At 37.9% G+C, this 13,888-nt stretch overlaps 1 protein-coding gene across 2 annotated transcripts in view; it reads left to right on the top strand.

Annotated features, from left to right (window-relative positions):
• Cox16 (cytochrome c oxidase assembly factor COX16) overlaps positions 1-13,888 on the top strand; it is a 167,100-nt gene that overhangs the window by 14,631 nt on the left and 138,581 nt on the right. Inside the window, exon 4 of one of the 2 annotated variants that reach the window (XM_006240298.4) lies at positions 766-4,414. The exons of the other annotated variant lie outside the window; for it this stretch is intronic. Within the exon in view, the coding sequence (XP_006240360.1) occupies positions 766-849 (84 nt within the window). The 3' untranslated portion in view covers positions 850-4,414. Of the gene's footprint in view, positions 1-765; positions 4,415-13,888 lie in introns of those variants that run through there. 2 annotated transcript variants of the gene reach the window in all.

The raw sequence follows: 13,888 nt of genomic DNA, 5'->3' as shown, positions 1-13,888 counted from the left end.
GGCCTTCTACTGCAACTGAGTCTGCATCTTCAGTAATGGCCTCTTCCTGCCTCCCTTGAAGGACTCTAGTCCTGCCCAAAAAAAAAAAAAAAAAAAAAAAAAAAAAAAATCAGGCCTCAGCTATGTTCCATGACCCCTTCAAACCTTTAAAACCAGTATTACCTGGGTGATTGTTACACTACCAAGTTCAGTTTCCAGCATGAGATGAAGCTTCCACTCCTTCTGGGACATGGCTTCTGTGTGCTTCTGAAATGCTTTCAGAAGATTTTGCCCCATTAAATTTTTTTTATTCCCCCCCGACACAATACTTTTATTATTTTGGAATTTCATATAATATACCCTTTCTAGTCTTCCCAGGTCTGCCCCCAAACCTTGTTACCTCCCTCTAGTCCCCCTAAAGAAGAAAGAAGAAGAAAAACAAAACAACACAGGTCTAATTTGCGTTGACTGTATACTTACTGGAGGATGGTTAATATCGCCCCCTCCCCCCAGTAGCCAGCTCCTTAAAGAAAACTAAAGTCCTTCCCTATCTTCACTCCTGCCACAAACTATTGGTTTTGGAGATCTATACTTCAGCATTCTTACCTAAAGTTTAAAAGTGTTCTCTTTGATGGCTTTCTTTCTAGGCTGTTCCTTTTTCGATCGGCGGGATGGTGGTGGTGGTGGTGATGGAGTTAGGGGTTACAGAAACCTTTTATAGTTCTCTCAACTGAGAGTCTGCACTCATTAATACCACTGTAAAAGTAGCTTCCTTGTACTTTACAGTTAGCTAGAACATGGATTATGGACTTCCACTTTGTTTCTGGCAACTGCTTGGACCATGGACATCAATATAACCTCTGGTGGTAGTACAGACCACAGACGTCAACATGGACCTCTTTTCCAGTATGGGCCACGGACACTATCATGGTTCTTGGTGGTAGCACAGGCCCCAGATATCAATGTGGCCTCTGGGCCATAGGCCATAGATACTCATATATCTTGGTAAGCAGTCCAGTCCATGTACATCACCTCAGTTTCAAGCAGGAGTACAGACCACCAGCATCCACATGGCCTCCAATGGTAACACAGTCGATGGGCATCAACATGTTCTTCGTGGGATATGGACTTCTATACGGTTTCTGATGAAACCTTGGACTACAGACATCCACATGGCTTCTGTTAGCAGCATGGACAACAAACCTACACATGCTCTCCAACAGCAGCTGAGACCATAGATATTAATATGGCTCTTGGCCAAAGCACGGACCATAGGCACCTTCATGGACTTCAGAGGCAGCATAGGTCCTAGATCAATATTGTCAACCAACAGCCTGAGTTTCCCTACCTATCTATTCCTGAGAATGGGATCTGTCCTCATTTCCCTGGAATCTTTCCTTTTTTTCCCCCTAGTTTTGGGACTCCCCCAAATAACAGGACCATGGACCTAAAAGTTTCAAATGTCCATCCATATAACTTTGATTTTTGAACGGAACCATATGGCTTCGGAACCACTCTACTTATTTTTTCCTGACTTATAACCTCCCTTTCCTGATATCTTTGCATCAGTATAGGATGAGGGGTGCCAGAAATTGCTGTCCTTTACAATATAAAGGAGGATTTAAGTAGTTCTTTTCATAAAGTGAAATTACTCGTTTGTTTTGGGGAGTATCTGTTGTTCTTTCCCCCAAAAGTGACTGCAAGTTTTGTTTTGTTTTGTTTTGTTTGCCAAGGTTCATTTTCTGCTCATAATGAGACAAAGCATTAGTAAAAAGTGTAGACTTACATTTTTCAAAATGTACTTTAGTAAGTGTACTTAAAAGTTATAACCTTTCTTCTAGCCCACCACCCACCAGAGGTAGTGGAAAGGAAAGGTTAGTAGGGCAAAGGAGAACGTGGACCTGTTTAGAAATAGTTCTTTGGAGTGAATCCAATCTATATTATCAAGGAGTCAGCAGTTCAGTTCACACAAATCAGCAGCAGTAGCTCGATCAACTCATAAACACCATTCACGAATCAGCAATGGGAGTTTGATCCAGAAGAAACCATGAGGTTCTGCCAATTGGCCTGGGGCCATGAAATTAGCAAGAAGCTGATGGAACAGAACCAGAAGTTCTTTGGTGCATTTCTCTCTATGAAGTCATGAAAAACAGTGGTCAGCAAAGAGTGGCAAGGCAAACCAATACCACACAGTGTTCTCCACTGTCTGTTGGGTTATATTTATGCCCTTTTCAAACATCACATGTTTTCTCAAGTGTCCGCTGTAGCAAAACATCACATGCCTCCTTTTCAGGTAGCTTCCAGAAAAACACCATGTTTGTGTTCTCAGCCAAACATCCTCCCATGTGTCCGCTTCAGCAAAAACATAAGATAGCCCCCCCATCTTATGACACAGCTGACTCTCCAAAGAAGCTAGAACATTTCACTTTATGTCCCCCTTTCTGTTTAAAAAAAAATACCTTTTTAAAAACAATATTAATCTATACTTAATAGAAACAATCATAAGAACCATAAAACTAGAACTTTACAAAACACCTTAAACAATCAGCCTATGTGCATGATAGTCAAACAACAAAACGTTAAATTTCTATCAGTATACAATAATTAACCAAAACAACCTACCATCCTAGATAGTAACAACCATAACACATCAAATGAACAAAGCAATCCCAACTTAAAGGACAATAGTACTTTTATACATACTTGATTTTTGCTGAATTGGAGTGATGATTTTTTTTTGTTTGTTTGTTTTGAGCCAGAGGAAATGGGAATGGTTAGTTTTAAAAAAGCTAGCAGTTTTTGCATTATCCAGTCTCAGTGTTGTCTCTCAAGTCGGTGTTGTTTGTCAAGACCCTGTGTTGTCTGTCTAGTCTCTGTATTCTGTCAAGTCCGTGTGATCGATCATTTGGGTTAGCCCTTTTGAAGTTGGTTTGCACGTATGTTTTGGAGAAATTAGTAATAAAGACAGTCAGAGAGTGAATCACTTGGGCTATTTGTGAAGACATTCATGTCTCAGCTGATAAGAGGTTTTCCCTGGTAAGACCTAATTTTTATAAGTTTTGTTGGTAACCATATTTTTTCATTCCCTCTAGATACATAAACATAACCATGTCTTCATCTTAAAACCACTGCAGGATTCCACCATAAAGATGTTAGCACATCTTTATAGTATATTGTTTGGCCTAGTTCCTCAGTTTTTTGTTTTGTTTTGTTTTTGGTAACCCAGTGTCTCTCAGCTGCTGTTGTTCTTTTTTTTTTTTTTTTTAACCAACATTAACAAAGCATTATTTGTTCCTGGGGTTTTTTACTCTCCCTTTTTGTTTAATAAGCATCTCTTGTAAGGTATAATTGGCTCTTTCTATAACTGCTTGTCCTGTGGTATTATGTGATATTCCAGTAATCTCGTTTATATTGTAATATGCAAAGAATTGCTTCATCTTATTGGATACACATGGGGGAGAATTGTCAGGTTGAATTATACAGGTATCCCCATAATTGCCCTTATTTCGAATAATGTGTAACTACACAGTCAGTCTTTTCAGAACTTAAAGCAGTTGCCCATTGAAACCCTAAGTATTTGTCAATGGTATGGTGTATATACCTTTGTTTTCCAAATTCTGTAAAATGGGAAACATCCATCTGCCAAATGTCATTTTTTGGTACCTCCTGGGGTTGTGATCAGCAGGTAATAGAGTTTGGTTGTATAGAGAACATATAGCACATTTTTATTATTATTTTTTGGTTTGTTGCTTAATGATGGAAACATTTTTAAAACTTTTAAAACAATTTTGTTAATATGTTTTTCATGGAAATTGGAAGCTTTTTAGCATAATTTTTAAAATTAGTATTTTTTTAGTTAATGGACCGGGCAAACCTGTATGAGAGCAAGTATGAGTAATGTATAATAGATAATTTTTACTTTTGATGACTTGTTTTAATTGTATAAATAACAAGGTTAAATTTGAGTTATCGGGTACAAATTTAATTATCTCTATATGTAAAACAACTCCTTTTTGCATATAAAGAATTAGTAATTAAAGTTAAGAGATTCAGGATAATCTAATAATACCGTAAGTATTACATATAATTTTGATTTTTGAACTGATGTATATGGAATTTTGATCACCTTATTTTGTCTGACTTGCAATCTATCATACCCATTTTGTATGTATCAGTATAAAATGTTGGTGCCTTGGGAATTGGTGTTTTTTTTTTTTTTTTACAGTATGTGGACAAATGTCTTTTTTATAAACTGTATACATTTACTTTTTGAATAATTGTTAGTAATTTTACCCAAGGACTTGTTATCAGTTCTTTGTCAATTTTTATTGATCACCCATAATGACATAATCTTATAATTTGTAAGAGTAACTACAATTTTGGCCGGATCTGTTTCTGATAATTAAAATAATTTTATTTTACCTTTTATAATTAATTTTTCTCATGTCTTTAATTTTTTATTTTATTTATAAGCCTAGAAAATTTATTGTATAATACTATCTTTTCTTTATATAATGAGCCCAGTAGGAGAATGAGTTGAAGGTAAAATAACCAGAATATAATTAAGTTTAGGATCAATTTGATTCACATATGCCTCTTGTAGTGTTTGTTTTATTAGAGTTAACTCTTTTTTTTTTCTTTTGCTTTAGCTATTAGATATCTTGGACTGTTTAAATTTGAATCTCCTTGTAATGTTTGAAACAAATTATTTAACTCATATATTTAATCTAATTATAGACTTTAGCCAGTTAATATCTCCCACTAATTTTTAAAAATCATTAAGAGTCTGCAATTGATCCCTATCGATGTGTACCTTTTGTGGTCTAATTTTTTGTTGATTGATTTTTGGAGCAATCTGTAACCCCTAGCATGGGAGAATCTTTTTTTTTTGTTTTGTTTTGTTTTTGATTTTTGATTTTTTTCAGTAAAAAGTTAAGCTTTGGCCTGCGTCTGGAGCTGACCTGGTCCTACAACTCCCTGTACCCAAATCCTATGGGAGAGAGAGCTGGACTTTCAGAAGTGTGGACAATCCTGAGAGCTCAGGGGAGACCTCCACTTCTGCTCACATTCCTGGCCCAAGAGGAACCCTCCAGGAGCCCTCTGGACATAGGAACCCAGGAGTAGTCTGAGAGAAGATCCTTCTGGTTTCCAACTGCACCCAGAGCTGACCTGTGACACAGCTGTCTGTACACAGATCCTGCTGGGAGAAAGCCAGTCTCCAGGAGTGCTGACACATAGGCTTAATAGAGGGTCAAGCCACTGTCAGAGACAGCAAAACAGCTAACACCAGAGACAACCAGATGGCGAGAGGCAAGCTCAGGAACCTAACCAATAGAAACCAAGAGTACTTGGCATCATCAGAGCCCAGTTCTCCCACCAAAGCAAATGAAAATCCCAACACACTGGAAAAGCAAGATTTGGATTTAAAATCACATCTCATGACGATGATACAGAACATTAAGAAGTATTTAAGTAACTCCCTTAAAGAAATACAGGAGGACACAGATAAACAAGTAGAAGCCCTTAAAGAGGAAACACAAAAATCCCTAAAGAATTATAGGAGAACACAACCAAACAGGTGAAGGAATTGAACAAAACAATCCAGGATCTAAAAATGGAAATAGAAACAATAAAGAAATCACAAAGGGAGATAACCCTGGAGATAGGAATCCTAGGAAAGATACCAGGAGTCATAGATGCAAGCACCACCAACAGAATACAAAAGATAGAAGAGAGGATCTCAAGGGCAGAAGATACCATGGAAAACATTGACACAACCGTGAAAGAAAATGTGAAATGCAAAAAGCTCCTAACTCAAAACATCTAGGAAATCCAGGACACAATGAGAAGATCAAACCTAGGATAATAGATATAGAAGAGAGTGAAGATTCCCAACTTAAAGGGCCAGTAAATATATCTTCAACAAAATTATAGAAGAAAACTTTCCTAACCTAAACAAACAGATGCCCATAAACATATAAGAAGCCTACAGAACTCCAAATAGATTGGACCGGAAGAGAAATTCCTCCCATCACATAATAGTCAAAAGACCAAATGGACAAAACAAAGAAAGAATATTAACATCAGTAAGGGAAAAAGGTCAAGTTACATATAAAGGCAGACCTATCAGAATTTACATCAGACTTCTCACCAGAGACCATGAAAGCCAGAAGATCCTGGGTAGATGTCATACAGATCCTAAGAGAACACAAATGCCAGCCCAAGTTACTGTATCCAGCAAAACTCTCAATTAACATAGATGGAGAAACCAATGTATTCCATGACAAAACCAAATTTATACAATATCTTTCTACAGATCCAGCCCTATGAAGGATAATAGATAGAAAACTCCAACCCAAGAGGGATACTACAGCCTAGAAAAAGCAAGAAAGTAATCTTGCAGCAAAACCAAAAGAAGAGAGCCATACAAACATAATTCCACCTCTAACAGCAAAAAAACAGGAAACAACAATCACTATTCCTTAATATCTCTTAATATCAATGGACTCAATTCCCCAATAAAAAGATATAGACTAACAGACTGGATATGTAAAGAGGACCCAGCATTTTGCTGCATACAGGAAACACACCTCAGTGACAAAGACAGATACCTCATTTTTTCCAGTAAAACGCTGGAAAAAATTTTTCCAAGCAAATGGTCCCAGGAAACATGTTGGAGAAAATCAACTTTCAACTAAAAGTTATCAAAAAAGATAAGGAAGGACACTTCATATTCATCAAAGGAAAAATCCACCAAGATGAACTTTTAATTCTGAATATGCTCCAAATGCAAGGGCTACATTCATAAAAGAAACCTTACTAAAGCTCAAAGCACACATTGCACCTCACACAATAATAGTGGGAAACTTCAACATCCCAGTCTCTGCAATGGACAGATCATGGAAACAGAAACTAAACAGAGACACAGAGATACTAACAGAAGTTAGATACTTTGTCTGCTCAGTCACAGACCTTGACTTACCTTGTACCTGCCTTCACCTGATATAGACAACAATCCACAGAAGTTTTCCCAGTCTGCTTTTATACCATTTTTAACTACATGCAAATAAGGTCAGTTCTTGGTTAAGGATGAAACAAAGCAATAAACAAAGTCCCATGATCACTGTTTCTAGGGGCCTTTCAGAATTTCCCAGATAAAAGAAAGGCCACATTTCTCAACTGAGCTTTGTATGAGCCCACATGTTAAATATTCTTATCTGATTCTACTTTTCTGTCCTAGCCCAAAGTCAAATTCCTGCCAAGTTTCTCGAAGTGGCCCCAAAAGCTCTTCACATCTTCTACTTTTTTATTTCAAAAACAAGATTGCATCTGTCTTAGGTTGTTATGACAAGACTGTCTTCCTTATCTGTCATGGAATATGCATTATCAAAAGCAATGCACTTCTGTCTTAGGTTATTAAGGCTCTGTGCAGAAATGTACCCATCTCTGACTGCCAGCCTGTTAAATTAATAACTCTGTCGGGGGATCCATTTTTTTAGTTTCAAACCATGTTTTTTGGCAACCAACATATTGGTGTTAAAGGCAGGTTTTATCACAATGGGCAGGACTAAAAGTATTCCCAGTACAAGAAGAGCTAGAATGATTAAGCTATATATGCCATTCTTGAAGCTTGACCAAGATGAAAATACTGACCTCAGGGCATGAATAATTTTATCAGCAATATCTTCAGCATCAATGCTCAGTGGAGCAGCATTACTTAAATTCATAATCTTAGTATGCAAAGTTAAAATATCTAGAGAGCTGTTAGAATTGTGCCAAATATGCCGCAAGTGTCTTTGAACTCTTTTCCAATTATAGTGACCATCATTGTACAGTTTAGAAGTAACAAATTAATTGGTATCTGTCATGACACTTGAGATGGCTTCTTACTCTTTTTTTTTTTTTTGGTTCTTTTTTTTTCGGAGCTGGGGACCGAACCCAGGGCCTTGCGCTTCCTAGGCAAGCGCTCTACCACTGAGCTAAATCCCCAACCCCGATGGCTTCTTACTCTTAAAATCTGAACCTCCTCTCTAATAATTTGAGTAGTATTATAAAGAGCATCAATCCATTTTTCCAAATGCCTATCTAAATCCTCTTGAATATTCAGAACATCAGTAACATTTTTTTGCTAAATGATTAATAAAAGTAGCCGTCTTAACTTCTTGTGTCAAAGCAATTGCAGAAGCAGTGGTACTAGCTATTAATGTAACTAAAGCTGCTATATCAGCAATAATCAGGGCCACTACCCTTTTGCTTCTGCTTAAAGCCTGAATCACTTCTTCCAGTACTTAGAAGTTTTTTTCAGAATACTACAGTCCTGCCATATTCACAGGCAATACAACAAAAGCTGGTTGATAGGCCACCATAACAGACATGCCAGGTTTCAATACACTAACATCATTAGAAAGTATATAATTGTCCTTCAACATAGGAATGGATACAAAAAATGTGGTATATTTCATATACTGGAATAATTAGCTATTAAAAGCAATGACTTCATAAAATTTTTAGGCAAATGGATTGAACTATAAAATATCCTGGGTGAGGTAACCCAGTCACAAAAGAATACACATGGTATGCACTTACTGATAAATGGAAATTAACCTCAAAGCTTGGATTACCCAAGATATAATCCACAGACTACATGAAGCTCTAGAAGAAGGAAGACCAAAGTGTGGATGCTTCAGACTTCCTTAGAAAGGGGAACAAAAGTCCAGGAGTCAATATGGAGACAAAGTGTGGAACAGAGACTGAAGGAAAGGCCATCCAGAGACTGCCCCACCTGGGGGATCCATCCCATATACAGACACCAAACCCAGACAATATTGCTGATGACAAGAAGTGCATGCTGACAGGAGCCTGATATAGCTGTCTCCTGAGAGGCTCTGCCAGAGCCCGACAAATACAGAGGCAGATGCTCACAGCCAACCATTGAAAAGAGAATAGGGTCCCCAGTGGAGGAGTTAGAGAAAGGACTGAAGAAGCTGAAGGGATTTGCAACCCCTTAGGAAGAACGACAATATCAGCCAACCAGACGCCTTCCCACGCCCAAGGACAAAGACACCATCCCAAGGTTACACAGGGATGGACTTTTGGCTTCATCAGCGTATGTAGCAGAGGATGGCCTTGTGTGGCTTCAATGGAAAGAGAGGCCCTTGGTCTTATCAAGGCTCAATGCTACAGTGTAGGGGAATGTCAGGACAGGGGAGATGGGAGGGAGTGGTTAGGTAGGTGAGGAAGCACCCTCATAGAAGCAGGGGATGGGATAGCAGATTTCTGGAGGAGAAACTGGGAAAGGGAATAACATTTAAAGTGTAAATTTAAAAAATATCCAATAAAAGGAAAAATACTAAAAAATAAAAAAGAAACAAAAGTAATTTTAATACGACCAGCTAATGAATGATTGGGAGCCTTAACACATGCACAACACTTGCTTGAAGTCCAGATTCTGTCCCAATTTTGTCTACTGCCAGTGAAACTTCATAGAGAGCTGCAGCTAACTTTCAGATATGCCATTGGAAATGGTCTGCTTCTGATTGCCAAAGACCTGTGGGCATCTCCTTTTGCCCAGTGTTTGATTGATTTCTTGACCATTCAAAAATTAGCATATTATTGGAAACATTAAACCACATTGGGGGTTGATTATAGCATTCTTTCTATCTAATAAGTTTATTAAATGCCAGGTCCACATTCTCTGTGGATTCATGCCTACAAGGTTGTATGAGGATCAGGGGCAAATCCCTTATAATATTTATGTATGCCTATCTGTATGCTTTTGAGTTAGTTTGTGAAACGTTTTTCTTCTAAATTTGAGGAACCACTGAAACACAGCAATCATTCATACTAGTCTTCACAAAGCAAACAGGAATCCCATCACCAAATGCATTGAAAGTCATGGTCTTATCATAAAAGACCATGGAGATCCAAGGGTTGAGTATTATTACTGGTCATGAGAATCTCCAGTCTAGACCACACTGCTGGATATATCAGTGGTGGGTCAGGAACCGTCATCATCATCAGTAATGGAATCAGCAGGAGGGTGGGATTGTTCTGTTTGTTGCTCCAGCTTTTCTGGTAGCCATCACACCACATTTTTTTCCTGTGAAAAACAGTATGTAACATTGTCCCCATATGAGTACAGGGTCAGTTCCATGCCATTTGGCTGTCGTAGGATCCTTCCATTTCACTGAAGCATGTGTAGTGAAAGTGTGAGGATACCAAAAACCACTCAGCAGCCGAACATCCATGAACACCCGAATTTAAACATTTTAAACATTTTTTATATTATTAAGACATTGTATTAACTTTCTATGGTTCCTTTTCATAATACCTTGTCCTTGAGGATTATAAGGATTCCCAGTAATATGGGTAATATTAAATTGTCGACAGGAAGTCTCAAATGCTTGACTGCACTAGCCACTTCCATTATCTGTTTTAATCTGATTTGTAACAGCCAGCATAGGAAAACAATGTAGGCAACAACTAACTATATTTTTAGTTGCTTCTGCTGTTAAAACAATTGCAAGTAAAGAACCTGAAAAGATGTCAATAGTCCCATGTACGTATTTTAATTTTCCAAAAATCAGAAATATGAGTAACATCCATTTTCTATAATTCATTAGTTATAAGTCCTCAATAATTAACATTATGTGGTACAGGAAGAAACTGAGGACATTGAGGACAAGTCTTTACAATTTGACTTGCACATTCTCTAGAAATACCAAATTGTTGTCTCAAGCTATTACTATTTTGATGATGTAAAGAATGAGATTCTTTGTATAATGTTCCTTTGCAAGGCCTATAATCTGCCTGGTATACATATATGCTGTGGTGTTGACCCCACTAAACAGTCCAGGCACTCCAGTATGAGCTCTTAAATTTTCTTTTTTAAAATTTTTTATTAGATATATTTCTTTATAGTTCAAATGTTATTCACTTTCTGGGTTTCCTGTCCATAAGTCCCCCAGCTCCTCCCCCTCCCCCTTACAGGTGTTCCCCCTCATCCACCCCTCCTTACTGCCCTGACATTCTCTGGCACTGGGCATCCAACCTTGTCAGGACCAAGGATTTCTCCTTCCACTGGTGCCCCAACAAGGCTATTCTCTGCTACATATGCAGTTGGAGCCCTGGGTCAGTCCATGTATAGTCTTTTGGTAGTGGTTTAGTCCCTGGAAACTCTGGCATTGTTGTTCTTATGGGGTTGCAAGCCTCTTCAGCTCTTTCAATCCTTCCTCTAATTTCTCCAAAGGGGGTCCTATTCTCAGTGGTTTGCTGCTAGTATTCACCTCTGTATTCGACATGCTCTGGATGTGTCTCTCAGGAGAGATCTATATCCGGTCCCTTTCAGCATGCACTTTTTAGCTTCATCAATCTTATCTAGTTTTGGTGGCTGTATATATATGGACCACGTGTGGGGCAGGCTCAGAATGGCTGTTTCTTCAGTCTATGCTCTAAACTTTGCCTCCATATCCCCTCCTATGGATATCTTTTCCCCTTTTAAGAAGGAGTGGGAGCATCCACATTTTGGGCATCCTTCTTGAGCTTCCTGTGGTAATTGTATCTTGGGTAATTCGAGCTTTTGGGCTAATATCCACTTATCAATGAGTGCATACCATGTGTGTTTTTCTGTGATTGGGTTACCTCACTCAGGATGATATTTTATAGTTCATTCCATTTGCCTATGAATTTCATGAAGTCACTGTTTTTGATAGCTGAGTAGTACTCCATTGTGTAGATGTACCACAGTTTCTGTATCCATTCCTCTGTTGAAGGGCATCTGGGTTCGTTCCAGCTTCTGGCTATTATAAATAAAGCTTCTATGAACATAGTGGAGCATGTGTTTTTGTTGTATGTTGGAGCATCTTTTGGGTATATGCCCAGGAGAGGTATAGCTGGGTCCTCAGGTGGTAGAATGTCCAATTTTATGAGGAACCTCTAGACCGATTTCCAGAGTGGTTGTAGCAGTTTGCAATCACACTAATAATGGAGGAGTGTTTCTCTTTCTCCACATCCTCACCAGCATCTGTTGTCACATGGATTTTTAGATATTGGCCATTCTGACTGGTATAAAGTGGAATCTCAGGGTTGTTTTGGTTTGCATTTCCCTGATGACTAAGGATGTGTTTAACATCCTTTAGGTACTTTTCTGCCATTTGATATTCCTCAGCTGAGAATGTTTTATTTAGCTCTGTACCCATTTTTTAATAGGGTTATTTGGCTCTCTGGAGTCTAACTTCTTGAGTTCTTTGTATATTTGGGATATTAGCTCTCTATCAGTTGTAGGATTGGTAACTATCTTTTCCCAATCTGTTGGTTGCCATTTTGTCCTAACCACAGTGTCCTTTGCCTTACAGAAGCTTTGCAGTTTTATGAGGTCCCATTTGTCTATTCTTGATCTTAGAGCATAAGCCATTGATGTTTTGTTCAGGAAATTTTCTCCAGTGCCCATGTGTTTGAAACTCTTCCCCACTTTCTTTTTCTATTAGTTTGAGTGTATCTGGTTTGATGTGGAGGTCCTTGATCCACTTGGACTTAAGCTTTGTACAGGGTGATAAGCATGGATCGATCTGCATTCTTCTACATGCTGACCTCCAGTTGAACCAGCACCATTTGTTGAAAATGCTATCTTTCTTCCATTTGGATGGTTTGGCTCCTTTGTCAAAGATCAAGTGACCATAGGTTTGTGGGTTCATTTCTCAGTCTTCAATTCTGTTCCACTGATCTATCTGCCTGTCTCTGTACCAATACCATACAGTTTTTATGACTATTGCTCTGTAATACTGCTTGAAGTCCGGGATGATGATTACCCCAGAAGTTTGTTTATTTTTGAGTACAGTTTTCGATATCCTGGGTTTTTTGTTATTCCAAATGAATTTGCAAATTGCTCTCTCTATCTCTATAAAGATTTGAGTAGGAATTTTGATGGGGATTGCATTGAGTCTGTAAATTGCTTTTGGCAAAATGGCCATCTTTACTATATTAATCCTGCCAATCCGTGAGCATGGATTTCCATCTTCTGAGATATTCTTCAATTTTTTTCTTCAGAGACTTGAAGTTCTTATCATACAGATCTTTCACTTGCTTGGTTAAAGTCACACCAAGATATTTTATATTATTTGGGACTATTGTGAAGGGTGTCATTTCCCTAATTTCTTTCTCAACCTGTTTATCCTTTGAGTAGAGGAAGGCTACTGATTTGTTTGAATTAATTTTATACCCAGAATTAATTTTATACTCTGCTGAAGTTGTTTATCAGTTAAGTAGTTCTCTGGTGGAACTTTTGGGGTCACTTAAGTATACTATCATATCATCTGCAAATAGTAATATTTTGGCTTCTTCCCTTCCAATTTTTATCCCTTTGACCTCCTTTCATTGCCTGATTGCTCTGGCTAGGACTATATTGAATAAGTAGGGAGAGAGTGGGCAGCCTTTTCTAGTCCCTGATTTTACTGGGATTGCTTCCAGTTTCTCTCCATTTAGTTTGATGTTAGCTACTTGGTTTGCTGTATATTGTTTTTTTTTACTATGTTTAGGTATGGGCCTTGCACTCCTGATCTTTTCAGGACTTTTATCATGAAGGGGTGTTGAATTTTGTGAAATGCTTTCTCAGCATCTAATGAAATGATCATGTGGTTCTTTGAGTTTGTTTACATAGTGGATTACGTTGATCGATTTCCATATATTAAACCATCCCTGAATCCCTGGGATGATGCCTACTTAATCATGATAGATGATCATATTGATGTGTTCTTCGATTCAGTTTGCAAGAATTTTATTGAGGATTTTTTTTTTTTTTTTTTTTTTTTTCTGGCAATTTCTTTTTTTTTTTTTTTTTTTTTTTTTTTTTTTTTTTTATTAACTTGAGTATTTCTTATATACATTTCGAGTGTTATTCCCTTTCCCGGTTTCC

The sequence above is a fragment of the Rattus norvegicus genome, chromosome 6 (genome assembly GCF_036323735.1).
Source record: "Rattus norvegicus strain BN/NHsdMcwi chromosome 6, GRCr8, whole genome shotgun sequence".
Lineage (NCBI taxonomy): Eukaryota > Metazoa > Chordata > Mammalia > Rodentia > Muridae > Rattus > Rattus norvegicus.
The sequence above is the reverse complement of the archived record's forward strand: the minus strand, read 5'-3'. Positions and strand labels throughout refer to the sequence as shown.